The 21,080-nt window shown below is 44.3% G+C and overlaps 1 protein-coding gene across 2 annotated transcripts; it reads right to left on the bottom strand.

Moving 5' to 3' along the window:
* Positions 1 to 4,630: 4,630 nt before the first annotated feature.
* Positions 4,631 to 16,668, bottom strand: LOC120706435 (peroxidase 72-like). Of its 2 annotated transcripts, XM_039991092.1 has the most exons (4): positions 16,544 to 16,668; positions 15,585 to 15,691; positions 14,669 to 14,716; positions 13,334 to 14,188 (listed from the first exon to the last, which is right to left on the bottom strand). In XM_039991092.1, exons 1-4 carry the CDS (start codon positions 16,632 to 16,634, stop codon positions 13,463 to 13,465), a joined length of 972 nt encoding a protein of 323 aa, XP_039847026.1. In that variant the 5' UTR covers positions 16,635 to 16,668; the 3' UTR covers positions 13,334 to 13,462. The 2 variants fall into 2 exon arrangements, with proteins under 2 accessions (XP_039847027.1, XP_039847026.1); XM_039991093.1 differs by lacking the exons at positions 14,669 to 14,716; positions 15,585 to 15,691; positions 16,544 to 16,668 and adding an exon at positions 4,631 to 5,420 and having other exon boundaries at positions 14,096 to 14,278.
* Between the last annotated feature and the right edge of the window lie 4,412 nt (positions 16,669 to 21,080).

Below are 21,080 nucleotides of genomic sequence, written 5' to 3'. Positions count from 1 at the left end.
CATGAAGAGGACCACTACTTTAATTTGTTGACTGTTGGAGACTGCCGCCCTTGGCTTCCAAGAGATGTAATGGGATGGGAAACTGTTCGCTCAAGGTATGGTCAGAAAAACTTGCTTCGTTCTCCGCTTCTGGAAATTTAACAGCACTTTACGCTATCACGCGCGTGCGCTGAACATATGAAACTGTGCTGGCAAGCTTGCCATTGGATGAAGAATTTACAAAGAAGACTAGGTTGCAGCGAGTGAATATAGCAATATAAAAAGGCTTGGTTAGCCTTGTGCCCTTGTAATAGCAATTTTGAAGTTTAAGCAAGTTATACGTCTTACATGGGATATACTTTTTTACGTGGGTCAATATTAGTTAAATAAATGTGGACGGAGAAGAAAGGCGGCTGGTCCCAGCTTATAAATAGTAAAAAAAACAAATTAAGATAAATCAAGCTTTCATATATATTGCAAAAAAGCATCGCGAATATTCATCAAGCAGTTTAATAAATTGATCATATAACTACACGACTCCACCCCAACTCCAACTTTCTAAAACTCAAAAAAGAAGGCAAAGCGAACTCAAACACATTGAGCCACGGAAAGAAGTTGGACGACTCAACATCAACAAAGCCTTTTCATAGCCCTAAATCATTTAGAAAAATCGCATCAGGATCTAGCTACTCCACATATACAATCTAAAATTTTCATAGCCCTAAATGCATGATAATTAAATGTAAACTAAAGTACACAATCATGTAAGCACAGAGGGTGCTACAGGCACCAGTGTACCAACTACATGGCCACATGGGGCCTGCCTATCGTAACCAACTCTTGCAATCGTCTGCTTCCATCTGGCTGTACCTGTACTGGTCTTTTTACCTGCTCCACCGGCCACTGATGGGCACACTCGCCGTGGAATCTGGGGAGACCACTTTGACTCCTGAGATGGGCGTCAATCATATTTTCACATAGGATCTATAGCTACTTATTAGCTAGGCATTATTACTGGAAGGACCTATATCTCATCTGATCTTAGGACAAGGGTTTATCTTCTTCAGCTCTTCCATAATTATTAATATAGTGCTAATCTCACCTTTTGTTGATTGGCTTGAGAAAGTTAATTACTTTTTGCGAGAAAGATAAGTTTGGAGTTTTATGAAGGGAAAACGTAGTAAGTCACCATCTTGCTTGTTAATATAACGTCCATTACAAATATACCCATGAACCAAACACTAGCTGAACGGTTGGTTAGTAGCCCAGTAGGTATTGTGCAGTGCCTTTCCTAAAACTTTCTTTTTCCTCTAAATCAGCACCATGTAGTTTCTCGCCTATACATTAAATAAAGATCATATAACCTGCAAAGGTGGGGTGATGATTTAACACTCTCTAAAGGTTAAACGTTGCACTTTCATTTCCTTTGGAACAAAATTGTCACTACTCCGCGGGTTCTAGTAAGATATTTTAGTTTTGTTTTAAGTAAATTAAACTTCTCTAACCTAAATTAACACCAAAAACATCAAATTAGTTATTTTACTAAATCATCCATATATAACTTGATAGTATATTTATTTAATATTATAGATGCTAATTCTTTTCTATAAATTTATAAATAAAATGCGACCATTTCTTTGCCACTTAACGACCTACGTATCGATGGCTATAATCATACTATACATGAAAAAAAAATTAGGTGCTTTGCAAGTAAAACGAAGGGAGGGAACACATCATTTCGTTTGCATTTTGCAAAGAGCTGGAGGAGCATGATGACCTAGAGGGAGCTAGAGCCTGCTTGTGCCTCAAATGATGATGATTGATAAGGTTAAGCTTATGAACAAGCTCAATGATGAAGAGACTTGACGCGATCATAACTACCTTTCTTTCTTTGACAGGGACGCACGGCATGAGTGATCGAGATTGACCCTGCACGATAACTAACTGTCTAACTAATAACTTTACCCAGTTTGGATGATTGACCTTTTCCGTTCCACGGACTGGGAGCTCGTACGGTGCCCTACTAATAATAATAACCGGATAAATGGCCCACGAGTTCAACCATATATATGCATGTCTCTAGCTAGCTTATTATCATGTATACATATAAGGTAATAACGTCACTACAGCCGGCCGTACTTTTATTTCTATCTACCACCCTTTGCATCGAACACATCAAGTAGATTAGACCACACCATGTTGAATTGTCTGGTACATGCGTATTGAATTCTGATTCAGCGGTAATGGCTCAAATGAAGTGGGGAAATTTTATCTTCCACAACAACACATGCAAACAACTTCAGAACTTAAAAAAGTTGTAGCTCTTGAACCAGCTATCAAATTCAAATTCTAATCGCACACTGTGTTTTTTCAAAAAAGATCTTCAAAATAAGATGTCACTTGCTTATGTTTCGACAATATTTTTAAAAACACATAAATTGTTTATATAGAATATAAAATACCAACATAAGCTAGTAAAAATGCTCAATTGACTTGCTAAAGTTTTCTATTACTGATTGTGCAATAAATATCCATCTACCACAACATAATTATTTCCCATCATCCTCTAATCACACCATCCAATCTATCTTCTCAGTATCAACATATATCAATATCCACTTAACTGGACTCAAGCGAGTCAAGCAACATTTTGTAAAGCTATAAGCAACTTTTGCAAAAGTCATAAGCAAATTAGAATACACTACAAGGTATTTTCTTATGTGAAAAGATATATCATTGAAACATAGTGATGTAGGATCTTCTTTTGAAGCTTTTATTGAAATGAGTGCAACCATGTCACCAGATTTTGATTTGGACGCTTGATTTCGAAACTACAATGTTTTTTTATGTTTGAAGTTCTGTGCATACACACACCTATCCATTCTCTTCCTGCTCCTCATGTATGCATGCATGTGCTAAGATCATTTATCTTTTTCTTCTCTCTACCCCTGACATGCATGCAGACACTCTAGTATATTCTATTGTTCCCGAGGCTCCGAACTATTATATATATATGGTTTTGTAAAAAAGAAAAAGTTGATTGTGTAAAGTGCATGTGACCATACTGATAGCTTATAAAACATTTACATCCTATATATAATAGACTTTATTCTAGGCCTACATGGCAGAGTTTGAACTCCAATAATTCCAAGGGCTAGTTATTTTAGCCATATATAGATCTTTTTTGGGGTTGGAGATGTGGGCTGGATGAGCCCTCTTGGTCTTGTTCTGAACTAAAAATGTCTAGTTAAACTACTTTATTTTATTATATATTACACTACCAATTGTAAAGAGAAAAGTTTGTTTTACTCCCTGCCCTTGTCACATCGAATCTGAAAAACAACCCCGAACTCAAAAAACCAGAAATCTCGCATACCAAAACTTCCAATACCATTCAAATTACCCTCCTTGACCATTTCAAAGCAGATTCTATGGCGGTTTTGGTTATGTAGCAATAAGACCCACATGTCAGCCCTCTAACCTTTGTCTCAGCTCGCCCCATCCCCACCTAGTCCGCCGCCTCTGCAATCTCGGCCTCACCTCCGATATGTCGATGACCACTCCGCCTCCACAAGCACAACCACTGCCCCCTCCCCCCAGCGGCATGAAAAGCCCCGGCGACATGCTCAATCATAGCTAGGGTGGCCGGACGCCAATTCATGGTCGATTTTACTTGCTTCCCGTCGATTTCACCTGTTTTCTGTTGGTGTCGCCTAGGAGCGCTCCACCACGACGGGCGTTGTCTCGGAGGTAGCAGATAGAGTGGGGAGGGAGGAGAGAGAGGAAGATGATGGAATTAATTCCTAACAAGTAGGGTCCACTGCCACATGTTCAATGAGGTGGACTGGGATATATATGTGGGCCTTATTGCTAGATAAGCAAAACGATGGGGGGGGGGGGGGTAATTTGACCGGTATTGAAAGTTGAGGTATGCAAGATTTCTGGTTCTTGAGTTCGGGTTGGTTTTCAGATTTGGTGATGAATTCTGAAGGTAAAACATACTTTCTCAACTGTAAATCCTACATGGATCGGATTCTAGGGTTGAAACTCTGCCAAACAAGCGCTATGTTTCTAGATCCATAGAGCATGCATGAACACGTCCGTTGCACTCAGAAATAAATTAGATGTGGGTCTTAGTGTCTTACTAGTATTACTAATTGAAATAAAGAGTGTTTGTGCGAATGGCGACCCTTTAGATCGAGCAGTTCATGGAAAAGATTGAATGCCAATACCCGGAAAGTCAACTGACTTACTTTTAGTGATTCAGATGGACCTGCATGTCATAGAGACGGTTAATTTACATCTCTCATTTATCCAAGATTTCGTGACAGAGGATCAGAAAGTATTTGAATATTGTCCCATAGTAATAATCTCTATCTCTACTATTACTAAAGCAATGCAAGGAATAATGATTATTTAGTCCGTTAATCGGAACACGAACAAATTAATCGAAATCCTAATAGGAACCCAAACAAATCAATCAAAATTCCAATCGGAATCTGGACAATCAATGCCTCACGCGGTCATGGCATGGCTTACATAGAGTGAAAGTGCACAAAGTGGATAGTCGCAGCCTTGCAGGTAGATCCAGGTAAAATTTATATTACCCGCGGTCCGTAACAACGCACTGCTAGTGCAAGGTTATTACACATTCAGTGTTAAACCGTTCTTGTTTATTTTAACCAAATATTGTCACAACCATCACGTACACAATTATTGCTCATGAGAGCCATGAGCGCACAACCCAACAATCTAGCTCCTCATCATTAGTGGTTGCCGTTGAGCCTCCTGCAGTTCTTCCTGATCTCCCCCTGCGCCCCGGTCAGCGGCGAGATGTTGCCCATCATCACCAACGACTGCGCGAAGTGCCGGAAGAAGAGGTCGACGTCGTCGGCGTACGCCTTGACGAGCGCCGCCGTCTCGGCGCTCTTGGTCAGCAGCACCTCGTCGGAGCTGAGCAGGCCCCTGCCGGCCAGGACGTTCTTGAAGTAGAGGTTGGCGAACCTGGCCGGGGTGGCGAGGTCCAGCGGGAAGAGGTTGCCGTCGCCGCCGGAGCGCGGGCACCCCTGCCTGAGCCGCGCCGCGTAGGACGCCTCCAGCGTGGCGTCCGCCATGCCGTTGCCCGTCTGGTTGTACAGCCGCTGCCGGAAGCTGGTGCAGCGGGAGAGGCCGATGGTGTGGGCGCCGGAGAGCGCGACGACGTCGAGGCCCTGGCGCCTGAACTTGGTGATGATGGTGGGGAGCGTGTTGTTGGGCGCCGGGATGTCGTTGTTGGAGCCCTGGATGCTGGCGCCCAGCGAGTCCCGCCGCCCCAGCGGCACGTCCCAGTACGGCCCGCCGACGAGGACGGTGGAGTCGCGGGCGGCGAGGGCGAGGATGTCGGCGCAGGAGACGGTGCCGGGGCAGGCGGTCTCGAGGGCGGCCTTGATCTCGTCGATCACCTTGAACCCTCTGGCAGAGTGAAAGTGATCGGTGCTCTAGGGTAAGAGAGGGGAGGGGAGGGGTGAATTAGGCACTAATAAAAACTTAGACCTATGGCTCCAACTAGTTTGCACAAAACTTAAATTAAAACATGCTATCTAGATGTGCAACTAGGTTGTTCTAGTGTGAAACCCCTATCCCAAAAGAATTTAGCAATCTATAGTCTTTCCTATCAAGAAACTACTCTATGAAAGTAAAGGCATACAAATTGCTAGTATGAAATGCGGAAACTTAAAGAGCGGGATAGGAGATAGCAAACTCTTGACGCGGGTGTTTATCCCGTGGTTCGGTTAGCCACAAAAGCACTCCTACATCCACGTTGTTGTAGCACTCACTAAGAGTATTGCTACTCGGCCACCAAGTCTCTTCCGTGAACACAATCACGGTCACATTGACCCCGGGTTCCACTAAGGAGCTTCTCCACAAAGGATGGGGGTCTCCACGTCTCCCGCACAAAGTGTTGTCGCCTCTCCACACCAAGTCGGAGGGTCGATGATGTTGCCGGCGAGCTTCAAAGCTCTAAGGTGCCGGCGCACCAAGCTCTTGTTTTAGTTTACTAGAGAACCACAGCACAAAGACTCAAGGCCTTTCAAACTCCCTCACTAAGAGCTAATCTTTTACACAACACTTTCAAAGTGTGCTAAAGGCTAAGGATATGATCTTGATGCTTTTGTATGGCTTGGAGATGTTCTTGGGTGTGTGTGTGATGTCCAGCAACTCTAGCAATCTTCAAATGGCCGGGGTGAGACGTATATATAGGCCACCAAGTCTTGTAGCCGTTGCTCCAACGGTCAGCAGAAAATCTGCGTATCACCGGATGAACCGATGCCTCTGCCTGGGGTAGCGTCGGTTCATCCGGTCACTCTCAGACCCGTAGTAGCCGTTGAGCTTCTGTCAGCTGACACAGTGACCACCGGTTCATCCGATGCTTAGCCATTGGTTAAACCGGTCACTCACAGTACTCAATACTTCTGCTGACGTCATTACACCGATGGCATGCACTGATGCATCACCGGTTCAACCGGTGCTGAAGGATTTTCTCCTGTGCGCTTGACATCGTCTATGGAATAAGGTATGCCCAATGCACCGATGCCTTTCGTGGATCCGTCGGTTCAACCGGTGCCTCACGGACTTGCATCAAAAGCCAGGCCATCGGATCATCCGACAATCATCGGATGCACCGATGCCTATAGCATCGGTTCTTCCGGTGCTACTGAAGTATCTCTGTCTTGATTTTTTTGACTTGGATTTCTTCACGGTCTCTTCAATTCTTGTCCTTTGGACCGAAGAGCTTTCAGGGCGGAACCCCCCGTAGGGGCGGTCCTTCGGGCCTTGCTACGCCTATCTTCTCTTTTTTTTTGTCATCACTTGAATCTAAAAGCCTAAGAATGGTCATCTTAAAAATCATATTAGTTCAAGTGTTGTGTTGTCATTCGATCACTAAAATCACTCGAAATGACATAAATAGTTCCATGTTCGTTTCAATCTCGCTGTTGGGGTTGGACCCTTTCTCGCTCACGATGCCGGTGCTGTTGTCCAGAAGCACTGAAGCGTCGCAGCCCTGCACACAGAACAGAGAAGTGTTGTAAGATGTTGGTGGTGTACCATGACAATGGTGGTAGACCCAAGGCACACGCATTGAGTGGATGCCCAAAATATTATTGCATCATCAAGAACGTGAGCCAATTATTGTGAGTTTGAATTAATATAAGCAATCATTTTCTTTTTCAGCAAAGGGGAAAAAAGGAATTAATCAATCATCGCCAGGGCACCAAGGCATAATACCACAAGGACATAAAGCAGAAGTAGTGGTGGCAACTTGGCATGGGCAATGTTGGTAGGCCATCTTTGTCGTTGGTAAAATTAAAAGGCTAGCAATTTTTTTACAGATTCAACCATGCGTGCTACCTTTTATTCAGCAAAAGTCGCAGTTGTGCACTGTGCATTTTTGTTTGGAGTGCATTTGGAGCTATGTGCTTAGAAGCATTCAGAGCTGCGCCAAATTGAAGCATTCCTAGTTTCCTACAATGTGTGAAACCAAGCAACCAAAGCGCACACGAGCTTAATTATAGTCAAAAGCATGGTTTTGCTTACCAATTAATCCAGCTACATGTATGTATATACATACTTTTGTCATGCGAAGCGTCGTTATTACAGGTTGGACTGTAATTTTCATGACGAGTGACGACCATACACATGATGAGTGTCCCCGTGGAGTTTTTATTTTGATTTTTAATGGTTGGTGATTGTTGACACAGAATCGCGTCAAACACATTTGGATGCGCTAGAACGCGCAACGACCGTCGAAACGATCAACACCAGCGAAACCCTGGGCCGAACCGGTCTGACTGGTTGTGCCGAGCAGTCCAACTGGTGCAAGTAGGGACCTCGCGTAGACCTATAGAGCGGTGAGCTCGGGAGGGACCCGTCAGAGGTCGTGGAACTAGGGTTGCTCTGAGATCGGCAGGCTACTCAGAACGCCTTCAAACGTCGTCGAGACGCAGGAAGAACAACAAGTTAGGGTTTGGAAGAGGCTAGGGTTTGAGAGGTAAAAAAGTAATGCGATTGTATTTGATTCGATTTGGAATAACCTCAATCGGCCTTAGTCTTCGTATATATAGGCTGGGGAAGACATACCCCTTCACGAGTTGATTTACAAAAGAAATTTTATCTCTAATTCTAAATCTATTTAGACTACAGGCTTAGACCGGTCTGACCGGTCAACCCGACCGGTCGGCCTCGTTGAATGCCAAATTTGGCATTCAACAGTGATCATACATGTAACATGGATATTATCCTGGTCTCTGTGGTATTGTGCTGCAGTACATGCCATGCCATGCACCCCCCCCCCCCCCGCCCCCCCCCCCCCCCCCGCATTCAGATTACAAAAGGCAACGCCTAAGATATGTTTTCTAGACAAGCATTGTCGTATTATCCTGCCTTATAATTGCGCCAATATGTAGTGATCAGTATATATGAACATGTACGTCGATTTGAAATTGTGCCTTCTGTGGTCCAATAGCAGAGGACTGACTGGGCAGACATGGACTTCTGATTTCCTGTCAGGTCAAAGGTGATGTGTGATGTACCAACTCTGATCAAACGGATCATGATGATTGCTTGTCTTACATTCATGCTGTCATCACAACCAGTAGACCAAAGAAAAGTGGCATGGGTAGAGGTTATACCAGGGCTACCAGCTCATTATTTGACTTCTGTTGTGTGTTAGGCTCCTGATCGATATATTGTCTTCCGTCACTCCCATTCTTATTTTACTCCTATAATCCACACTTAAGACTATCAACAATCATGCTTTCTGCGAAGGAAACCAAAGATTGAATAGGTCACACATGTCTTAGAAGTTAGGCAACACTATTTTCTAGGGCATTTGGAAAATATTTTTTCAATGATAAGTCAGTGCATGTATGAATGATTAAATATCACAATTACGTGTTATTTTGATCTGCCAACCCTGACGTGATAATCGTGACATTTTGTGTATGATCAAGCATAAATTTTGCTTGTAGTTTTTGAGAAGCAATAAGCATAGATTAAATATCCTTGCTTGATGATCAGGCAAATATCCTTGAATTATTATGTGTGGTAAAAAAAACTCTAGCTTGATGTTGGATTATATTGCCCCATTTCGCCATTCTACCGGGTTACAACTTAGAGCGTGCGCGAAGGGAAGACTTTTGACCTTATGGTGATCGAGTATAGCTTTGCGAGTGTAGAGCATCCTTGAGCAACCGGTAATGTGTTAGACTTGTACTGTTTATGATTGTGATGCTAGCTGTACTTAGTTGATTACATAGGAGAAAACAACCCCAACTCACTGCTTTGCAAGCTATTGGAGAGTGCCCTTGGCTTCAAAGACATGATTCATTTTACCCGCAAAAAAGAAAGAAAGACATGATTCATTTCATTTTAACAATATGTTTTATTTGTCAGGAATTTATGATTTGTTAACTGTGATATGCACTGTTGCACTATTGCACTAAAATTAAATATACCTTTATTTAAGCATGCTATATGCTACATGCTACATTTGTTAACTGCTATATGGATGCACAATATGGTCACTCAGGTTCCTAGAAGTTCAAATAAGTAGTTTTCAACCTATATCTCAAGAATATTTGGATTTCATTCAAGACTCAAATCAGAAAAAGAAAAATCAAAAAAAGTTTTTAACACCGGTTTAACCGACGCTTTCATTTTTCTATACGTCGGTTAAACGAAGTCAGCAGAGTCTGGACAAGTCAATACACCGGTTAAACCGACGTGTTTGAATTTAACGTCGGTGCATTAGTCCAGAGTTGGTTTTTTCCAGGGTGATTTAAGTTCTATACACCGGTTAAACCGACGCTGTTTGAATTGAGACGTCGGTGCAATTGACCAGTGAGATGGTTTTTCCAGAGATTTCTGAAGTTGTACTCACCGGTTAAACCGATGATGATTTTGAGTTAACGTCGGTGCAATTGTCCAGAGACTTGGTTTTTCAGTTGATCAGTGGACAACTACACTCACCGGTTAAACCGATGATACGTCGGTTAATCTGCCCAAGTTGTAACGGCTAGTTTTCAGAAGGGGTAGTTTACATTCATCGGTTAAACAGACGCTGGCTATTGGAGGATCGTCGGATTAACCGGTGCTACGCAGTTTTCTGGCAGCTTTTCTCCAACGGCTCTATTCGTGTGAGCTGCCTATATATACCCCTCCAATGGGTCATTTTGCACTCTCTTAACACCAGGCTACATTCATATACTCATACATTGTTGAGAGCCACCTTGAGCTTCATCTTTCACATACTTGTTCATCCAATCAATCAAGAAGCAAGATTAAGGACTTGAGTAGAGAGAAGCTTGTGTGCATCCATTCTTGGTGATCGGTTCTTGCTCAAGTGAAGGCCTTAGCTCGTTACTCTTGGTGATTGGCAGCACCTAGGCGATCTTGGTGATTGAAGGTGTTTCTTCCGGAGCTTGCCAACGATTGTGGGGAGCCCGAAGAAGTTTGTACGTGGCTTGAGCTCCACCACGCCGGGATGGTGAACGGAGACTCTTAGTGAGCGCCCTCGTCTCGGTGACTTGGGAGGTGACAAGACTCTTAGTGAGTGTCACAACGTGGATTAGGGGTGTGTGCCAACACATCGACACCACGGGAAAAAATCCGGTTGTCTCTTGCCCTCTCTTTACTTTCAAGCACTTACTTTCATGCAATTATTCATGTGCTTGACCTTAGAGATCATAGCTTAGCTCTACCTTGCTTAGTTTCTTATCTAGTTGTATCTTTGTAAGCTTGTGTAGTTTGCTTAGCTAGCCGGTTGGTGAATTGAGCCTTACTAGTATTGCATAGGTTAAGGTTGTTTTACCTTGTTTTATAAATTTGAAAAAGTCCCAATTCACCCCCCTCTTGGTCCATCGATCCTTACAGCAATTCCGGCCTCAGTTTTTGGTGCGGCTTGACCCGAGAGGAAGTGTAACACCCTAGGTGTTAATTTTGTGCATTAGTCGCTGATCATCACTTAAGCATGGTCATTAGTATTAATCATGTATGCTTAGTTAAATTTCAAATCTTGACTGAGCTTTGACCACTGTTTTCTCCCAAATCCAAGACTCGAATCAACTTTTGTCCAACATCAATGTTGTAGAACTTTTCAACCTCTACAACTTTCTTTTTTGCCGAAATTCAAGTTTTAATACGGAATTTTGAGTTGTGGCTAGTCAAAGTTGAGTCTAATTTGAGTCAAAAGGAGTAAAACATATCTTCACCTTCGTTCGTCCAGCACCCATGGCCACTCGACGCGCGGCAAGCGCGTGCTCGCCGTCGCCCTATGCCACCCATGCTAGCCATCCTCGGCCTTATCCTCCCCAAGCCCTACTGGTGCGCCTTACCTCCTCGAGTCGCCGGCGCCCTGTTCCCCTTCCTTCTCCCTCCTCGAGTCGAACCGAGCAGAGCCGCTGCCGGCCCTCCCCTGCGGCAGTTCCTTTCGATTCCGCACGCCAGTACCTGCCCTATCTTGTCATCCACCTCCCTCGCCCCTCCTCAGGCTCGGCTGAGCCTAACCCCGACCGGAATCGGCCAACTCCGAGCCGCTGGAGCTGCTGCTCCGCTCCATGCTCCGCCCCAACGTCGAGCCCCTCCTTCCGGTCCTCCTCCACCCGATTTGAGCCCATGGTGAGCTCCCCCACATCCCCTCGACCACCCTAGCCCCTTCATCGACCTTCACTGCCCCCCCCCCTCATAGGAACGAGCTCGCCATCATGGCTCGAGCTGCTGCACCGCCGCCGGCACCCTCCCGACCACCTCCCGACCCCGGCTCTTGCATCAAATCGGTCCTAGGTGAGCCCCTTGTGCTTCCCCACCACACCCCTGCAGTCGGCATGGCTTTCTCTTGCCAAAAATCGAGCTCCTGAGCGCCTCCTGTGCACCAAATTCGCATGAAGGACCTTGTGCAACAATTCAAGCAAGTGTAGGGGGTTTTCTACAATGTCATAGACTCATAGGAATAGTGTTTTAGGGACCAAATCGATTGAAACTTTGAAAATCCGTATAAAATAGTACGAAAATGCTAAAAATGCAAAATTAATTTTGTTAGATTCATCTTTTTATGCTTTATAAGATAGACAACATTTTGGGTGCAGTTTTAATTATGCTAGATAAATGCCTTTTTAGCTTGTTAAATGCATAAATGGAGTTAGGAGTATGAGAAAAATATAAAACCAGATTGGTTATCCTTGTTTTGACATGTAGTACTTAGGAAAAATATTGAACCTACTGTTTGTATAATATTTTTATGATGTATTGATTTAATCCTGGTTAATGCTTGTTTTAGCTTGTTTATTTATTTTTTGTAGTTCTGGATGTCCAAAAATCATGAAATTTATGCAGTAGCTTACTCTTTGCATGCTTAGTTCACTGTAAAAATTTAGTGCCCAGAAGCTATGTGCATGTTTTTAAATCTGTTTTTGTTCTATTTGTCTTGCTAGGGCTAAATTAAATGCTTCTTTTTATCAATAAATATTGGTAAATGTCTGTTGCATGATTTATCAATGCCTTAACCTGCTGGTAAAGTTTAGCTACCAGGTTATAGATGCATGTCTAGTTTTTGCATTTGTTTAGCTACTAGCGCTAGCTTTTCCTTTTATGTTTATTGCTAAATAGTTCTTTTCTGCATGGTTAATTTCAGCAATTTGTGTTGATCATATGTAAATCATGTTAACCTGGTTAGAATATGGTTCTTTTTATTTAACTTGCTTATGCTTGCTTGCTAGTTGAACAAAGTCTCTAGTTAATAGTTATTGCTTTATAGCGTTGCTTGGCTTTTCTACATAAGTTTAGTAATGCTTTTGGAAATGAAACACTTTATTATATATGCCACCTACTGGCTGTGGGGTGTTGAGCTAATTAGTTCTTGAAAATTTAATGTCTTGTAGTAGATTAAGCAATTGAATCTGTGTGCTATGCTTGATGTGCTTGCTATCTTTTTATGGTACGCTTGTGGGATGTCTAGCTTGCCAACTCTAGGTGCTTGTATCTTTTCATGTGACCCTATGCTTGCCATGTATGCCTTTAAATGCCTCATGCATTGTTTTCCTTATGTTCATGCACTCGCATCGTTGCATATTATTTAGGTATGCTAGACGTACAACGTGTGGACATGGAGCACGTACTGACGGGACTGATCCACAAGATGGTGTTTGGTGAACGCATCCCGAAGAGGGAAGGACCAACTGGAGCAACCGAAGACCCGGCCTAAGATCGGAAGGGCCCAATGCCTTGTTAATGCTAACACTGACTTAGTGTTAATCCCAGACAAGCCCCGGAGCATAATCCCTAATTTGAGTATTCAATGTTTATTTAAGTATTTGTGCATTTACATTTCTAGGAGTTGTATGGAACCCTAGTATGCATATTTCACCCTAGGTACCTATGAGTATCTACTAGTATGTGTAGGTCGTTAGTATTGCCATGCTTAATTAGGATTCGGTAAAAATCGAGTGATTCATATCACTCGCGAGATGTTGCCCATCTTCACCATCGACTGCGCGAAGTGCTGGAAGAAGAGGTCGACGTCGTCGGCGTAGGCCTTGACGAGCGCCACCGTCTCGGCGCTCTTGGTCAGCAGCACCTCGTCGGAGCTGAGGAGGCCCTTGCCGACGAGGAGGTTCTTGAAGTAGAGGTTGTCGAACCTGGCCGGGGTGGCGAGGTCCAGCGGGAAGAGGTTGCCGTCGCCGCCGGAGCGCGGGCACCCCTGCCTGAGCCGCGCCGCGTAGGACGCCTCCAGCGTGGCATCCGCCATGCCGTTGTCCGTCTGGTTGTACAGCCGCTGCCGGAAGCTGGTGCAGCGGGAGAGGCCGATGGTGTGGGCGCCGGAGAGCGCGACGACGTCGGCGACGTCGAGGCCCTGGCGCCTGAACTTGGTGATGATGGTGGGGAGCGTGTTGTTGGGTGCCGGGATGTCGTTGTTGGAGCCCTGGATGCTGGCGCCCAGCGAGTCCCGCCGCCCCAGCGGCACGTCCCAGTACGGCCCGCCGACGAGGACGGTGGAGTCGCGGTCGGCGAGGGCGAGGATGTCGGCGCAGGAGACGGTGCCGGGGCAGGCGGTCTCGAGGGCGGCCTTGATCTCGTCGATCACCTCGAACCCTCTGGCGGAGTTGCTGTTGGGGTTGGACCCTTTCTCGCTCACGATGCCGGTGCTGTTGTCCAGAAGCACTGAAGCGTCGCAGCCCTGCACACAGAACAGAGAAGTGTTGTAAGATGTTGGTGGTGTACCATGACAATGGTGGTAGACCCAAGGCACATGCATTGAGTGGATGCCCAAAATATTATTGCATCAGCCAATTATTGTGAGTTTGAATTAATATAAGCAATCATTTTCTTTTTAGCAAAGGGGAAAAAAGGAATTAATCAATCATCGCCAGGGCACCAAGGCATAATACCACAAGGACATAAAGCAGAAGTAGTGGTGGCAACTTGGCATGGGCGATGTTGGTAGGCCATCTTTGTCGTTGGTAAAATTAAAAGGCTAGCAATTTTTTTTTACAGATTCAACCATGCGTGCTACCTTTTATTCAGCAAAAGTTGCAGTTGTGCACTGTGCATTTTTGTTTGGAGTGCATTTGGAGCTATGTGCTTAGAAGCATTCAGAGCTGCGCCAAATTGAAGCACATAAATGAACGTAGCGAAGATTACAGCAGAGTTGACGCACCTTGACGAAGCAGTCATGGAAATGCAGCCTGACCAGCGACGCTGCCATCTGGGGGCTCCTATCTATCTTCTGGTAGATAGATAGCTTGTGTATCTTTGATCCAATAACAGCCCAGTATATATCCACTTAAGGCCCATAATAAGCATTTGATCTTTTCCTCTCTTTAACGGCCCACATGTTACAAGCAGCCAGCCGTTGTCTATTGAAGCGTCGTTTGCTTTTTTTTTTTAAAAAAAGCTATCGTTAACCACGTGCATGGCTGCATGAGGAGCTCATCAAACTGAACTGTCCATTATCACTTAAGCATGTTGGCAAAGTTTTCCTATATTTTTTTTTCTCAGCACTGTTGTATTCATAAAGCTGGTATAGTAACTTTTTCTTCAGAACGAATATAAAATAAATGTGAAGCTAGTGATGTTGAAATGTATCTCAACACTTTAGAGAAACTAGTTCAATATTTTCAAATATTAGATTCAACACTTTAGATAAACTAGTTCAACATTTTTCTAAAAATTGTTGAAATAGTAAATTGAAAATGTTGATTACAGCAAACTTCAATGTTGAAAACTGTTGATTTTCTAAAACTAATCAAAATATATTGATATTGGATCTTATTCTTTTGCATTAATTCTAAATAACACTATAGTAAAAATGGTTTCGAAAATAGATTAGCAGTTTGTGAGAAAAGTTCAATTGAAATTTGAGATCCAAACTAAGATCTCGACCCACCTCAGCTAATCACATGTTGACAGCTCACCTTCCCTCCCACCCGGATCTGCTTCCGCTCTGCTCCCGCGTGCACGCGACATACCTTCCGTGCGCATGCGATTAGCGCTATCAGGCCGTCGCACGAATCTCCAACAATGGAAGATTCGTAAGTATTTTTCTTGTGGAAGATAGATAGGAAATTCGCTGCCATCCTGGTCTCCCGGGCGACGGCCCGTGCCACGACGGACCTCACGATCTCCTTGGCCCTGGGGCACGAGTGGTCGTAGAACTGCGGGAACAGGCTGTCACAGCCCGTGGCCCGTTTGGGCCGGACCGAATACGTGATACTGTAGCAAAAACTACGGTAGCATCGCGGGTACTGTAGCAGCGGCACAGTACTTCCCAGTTAGTCTCTTACCCAAAACGGAACGAGAGGCAGATCAAGTTAAATAGCCGGTCGCGAGAAGTTAGTAACTCCGGATCATCATTTTGCGCGAAGAGAGGACGAAAACGCAAGAGAGTTATTTAGCAGGTGTGGTTTACTCAAAGTGTAGAGTAAATCTTAACCGTTATCTCGGGCCGGGTCGTTACAGGGGTATCAGAGCCATACTCTCGCGGTTTCACGCCACGTACGGGCAGAAGTGCGCGTACATGAGCACGTCGGCGCGTGGAAACACAGATGCCAACAGCATGTGGACGGACACACATGGGCTGCTGGCAGTGAACCCACGGACGTGGCACATGAGATCGTTAGCACTAGACGTATGGGACGTGGCCCAAGAGAGGTGATCCTGCTCCTTTGTCCCGTATGGGTAAACTGGTTCGATGTCTCGACGAGGATGTCGAGTCCTCAACGGGGGGGGGGGGGGTACTGTAGCAGCGGCACAGTACTTCCCAGTTAGTCCCATACCGGAAACGGAACGAGAGGCAGACCAAGTTAAATAGCCGGTCGCGAGAAGCTATAACTCCGGATCAATTCTTTTGCGCGAAGCGAGGACGAAAGCGCAAAAGAGTTATTTAGCAAGTGTGGTTTACTCAAAGTATAGAGTAGATCTTAACCGTTATCTCGGGCCGGTTCGTTACACAAGTCGCCCCAGGTGTGGTTTACTCATAGTGTTAAATAGATCTTAACCGTTATCTCGAGCCGGGTCGTTACACAGGCCGCCCGGTGCCCGCGGGCGGCGCCGGCGAGGAGGAGCGGGGCGACGACTAGGCAGGGGAGCAGGACGAGGCGACCGCCCATTGCAGAAGCCGCCATGGAAAAGCAGTGCCGATCGATGCAGGTGTGTAACCTTATTAGTTGTTCCGGCCTCGATCTCTTCTTGCGATCGATCAGGATGGTTGGATGAATGGGGGTGCTATATATAGTAGCTGCGGCCTGCAGGAAGGTGGTGGCGTGGGTGGTGCAAGTCCATGGAAGCAAGGGGAGAAAGCGGGGTGGTTCGAAGCAGGAGACGGTGGGATCGGGTGTGCGGCAGGGTGGGGGGCGATGCGTTGCGTGCAGGTGAAGTGAGAGAGATCGAGGTCAGCGCGGCACGGTGCGCGTCCAGCGGCAACTGATGCAGTGATTCTGCTAGGATTGGGAGTGAAAGGCCGCAGTTTCTGTTCGGGGCCTCAGTTTCAGGCTTTCACCTCACATTAATAAGCTCCAAGGAGAGACGGAACCTATTGTCCTAGATTAAACTGGTGTCAGTTGCTGCCTTGCTCTCTGAAAAGGAGAGGTGTTTTATGATGCAAGACATTCTTTACCGAGCAGCAGACTGTGTTGAACTGAGAAGACCAAGATGCTATTATTTATATGAGTGGCTGATTATGCTGCTGAAGTATAGGCATGCATGCGCATGATACAGCATACTCAAACAGTACAACGACAGTTCAGCTTTATCGAAAAATGTGTTTGTGTAATAATGAATTACTGATCGCATTGTGCAACACTTTCTTCTGGATCTGCGAGCCTCTTCCGGCTAGATGTATATACGAGGGCATGATGAATACTGTATGTAGCTAGCATCAATGTAGTCATCCTGACGACATATTTTAGCTCTCTTAGCACATGACAATAGAAGCATATATTCCTAGTTTCCTACAATGTGTGAAACCAAGCAACCAAAGCGCACACGAGCTTAATTATAGTCAAAAGCATGGTTTTGCTTACCAATTAATCCAGCTACATGTATGTATATACATACTTTTGTCATGCGAAGTGTCGTTATTACAGGTTGGACTGTAATTTTCATGACGAGTGACGACCATACGCATGATGAGTGTCCCCGTGGAGTTTTTATTTTGATTTTTAATGGTTGGTGATTGTTGACACAGAATCGCGTCAAACACATTTGGATGCGCTAGAACGCGCAACGACCGTCGAAACGATCAACACCAGCGAAACGCTGGGCCGAACCGGTCTGACTGGTTGTGCCGAGCAGTCCGACTGGTGCAAGTAGGGACCTCGCGTAGACCTATAGAGCGGTGAGCTCGGGAGGGACCCGTCAGAGGTCGTGGAACTAGGGTTGCTCTGAGATCAGCAGGCTACAAGTTAGGGTTTGGAAGAAGCTTGGGTTTGAGAGGTAAAAAAGTAATGCGATTGTATTTGATTCGATTTGGAATAACCTCAATCGGCCTTAGTCTTCGTATATATAGGCTGGGGAAGACATACCCCTTCACGAGTTGATTTACAAAAGAAATTTTATCTCTAATTCTAAATCTACTTGGACTACAAGCTTAGACTGGTCTGACCGGTCAGCCCGACCGGTCGGCCTCGTTGAATGCCAAATTTGGCATTCGACAGTGATCATACATGTAACATTGATATTATCCTGGTCTCTGTGGTATTGTGCTGCAGTACATGCCATGCCATGCCCCCCCCCCCCCCCCCCCCGCATTCAGATTACAAAAGGCAACGCCTAAGATATGTTTTCTAGACAAGCATTGTCGTATTATCCTGCCTTATAATTGCGCCAATATGTAGTGATCAGTATATATGAACATGTACGTCGATTTGAAATTGTGCCTTCTGTGGTCCAATAGCAGGGGACTGACTGGGCAGACATGGACTTCTGATTTCCTGTCAGGTCAAAGGTGATGTGTGATGTACCAACTCTGATCAAACGGATCATGATGATTGCTTGTCTTACATTCATGCCGTCATCACAACCAGGTTCCTGGAAGTAGCGACCGACTGTTTGAAAGCTTCCACACTGGCACTCGTAGAGAGCAGTCTCTCTCTCCCCGGAGAGCGGAGAACGCGCACCGGTGGCCGTTTCTTCAAGAAAACAACCGACCCGCTTGACCGGTTGCTGCTGTCAGAAGACTTCAAAGGTGCATGCATCTGCACATAGGCAGTTTGGCCCTGTTTAGATCTTTCAAAAAAACCGTCACATTGAATATTTCGACACATGTATAGAGTACTAGATGAAGTCTATTTATATAACTTTTTCATAAATGGGCTGTAAATCGCGAGACCAATCTAATGAGCCTACTGAATCCATGATTTGCAACAGTGGTGCTACAGTAACTATCCGCTAATTATTGATTAATCATGGATTAATTAGCATAATTAGATTCGTCTCGCGATTTACAACCCATCTGTGCAAAAAGTTTTGTAAATAGACTTCATTTAGTACTTCAAATTAGTAAGATTCGAACGCAAAATTTTTTTGCGCTCGAACTAAACACGGCCTTTGTCATGCTGAACTTATTTGAGGGAAATGGAAATGTATATAGTAGCTAGACAGAAAGTGGTAACAGTTGTATCCTTTAATTTTGTCATTCCTAGTCCAATTAACGAGGGGGAAAGCAACATAGAGTTTTTTTAGATAATGGTGAGTTCCCCCACATCCCCCTCGACCTCCCTAGCCCATTCATCGACCTTCACTGGCCACCCCCTCATAGGAACGAGCTCGCCATCATGGCTCGAGCTGCTGCACCGCCGTCGGCACCCTCCCGACCACCTCCGACCCCAGCTCTTGCATCAAATCGGTCCTAGGTGAGCCCCTTGTGCTTCCCCACCACACCCCTGCAGTCGGCATGGCTTTCTCTTGCCAAAAATCGAGCTCCTGAGCGCCTCCTGTGCACCAAATTCGCGTGAAGGACCTTGTGCAACAATTCAAGCAAGTGTAGGGGGTTTTCTGCAATGTCATAGACTCATAGGAATAGTGTTTTAGGACCAAATCGATTGAAACTTTGAAAATCCGTAGAAAATAGTAGGAAAATGCTAAAAATGCAAAATTAATTTTATTAGATTCATCTTTTTATGCTTTATAAGATAGACAACATTTTGGGTGCAGTTTTAATTATGCTAGATAAATGCCTTTTTAGCTTGTTAAATGCATAAATAGAGTTAGGAGTATGAGAAAAATATAAAACTAGTTTGGTTATCCTTGTTTTGACATGTAGTACTTAGGAAAAATATTGAACCTACTGTTTGTATAATATTTTTATGATGTATTGATTTAATCCTGGTTAATGCTTGTTTTAGCTTGTTTATTTAATTTTTTGTAGTTCTGGATGTCCAAAAATCATGAAATTTATGCAGTAGCTTACTCTTTGCATGCTTAGTTCACTGTAAAAATTTAGTGCCCAGAAGCTATGTGCATGTTTTTAAATCTGTTTTTGTTCTATTTGTCTTGCTAGGGCTAAATTAAATGCTTCCTGTTATCAATAAATATTGGTAAATTTCTGTTGCATGATTTATCAATGCCTTAACCTGCTGGTAAAGTTTAGCTACCAGGTTATAGATGCATGTCTAGTTTTTGCATTTGTTTAGCTACTAGCTCTAGCTTTTCCTTTTATGTTTATTGCTAAATAGTTCTTTTCTGCATGGTTAATTTCAGCAATTTGTGTTGATCATATGTAAATCATGTTAACCTGGTTAGAATATCGTTTTTTTATTTAACTTGCTTATGCTTGCTTGCTAGTTGAACAAAGTCTCTAGTTAATAGTTATTGCGTTATAGCGTTGCTTGGCTTTTCTAAATAAGTTTAGTAATGCTTTTGGAAATGAAATACTTTATTTATATATGCCACCTGCTGGCTGTGGGGTGTTGAGCTAATTAGTTCTTGAAAATTTAATGTCTTGTAGTAGATTAAGCAATTGAATCTGTGTGCCATGCTTGATGTGCTTGCTATCTTTTTATGGTACGCTTGTGGGATGTCTAGCTTGCCAACTCTAGGTGCTTGTATCTTTTCATGTGACCCTATGCTTCCCATGTATGCCTTTAAATGCCTCATGCGTTGTTTTCCTTATGTTCATGCACTCGCATCGTTGCATATCATTTAGGTACGCTAGACGTACAACGTGTGGACGTGGAGCACGTGCTGACGGGACTGATCCACAAGATGGTGTTTGGTGAACACATCCCGAAGAAGGAAGGACCAACTGGAGCAACCGAAGACCCGGCCTAAGGTCGGAAGGGCCCAAGGCCTTGTTAATGCTAACACTGACTTAGTGTTAATCCCAGGCAAGCCCCGGAGCATAACCCCTAATTTGAGTATTCAATGTTTATTTAAGTATTTGTGCATTTATATTTCTAGGAGTTGTATGGAACCCTAGTATGCATGTTTCACCCTAGGTACCTATGAGTATCTACTAGTATGTGTAGGTCGTTAGTATTGCCATGCTTAATTAGGATTCGGTAAAAATCGAGTGATTCATATCACTTGCGAGATATAGGACCTTGTTACTTATGGCAAGGTGGCTTGAGAAT

Source organism: Panicum virgatum, chromosome 5K (genome assembly GCF_016808335.1).
Source record: "Panicum virgatum strain AP13 chromosome 5K, P.virgatum_v5, whole genome shotgun sequence".
Lineage (NCBI taxonomy): Eukaryota > Viridiplantae > Streptophyta > Magnoliopsida > Poales > Poaceae > Panicum > Panicum virgatum.
The sequence above is the reverse complement of the archived record's forward strand: the minus strand, read 5'-3'. Positions and strand labels throughout refer to the sequence as shown.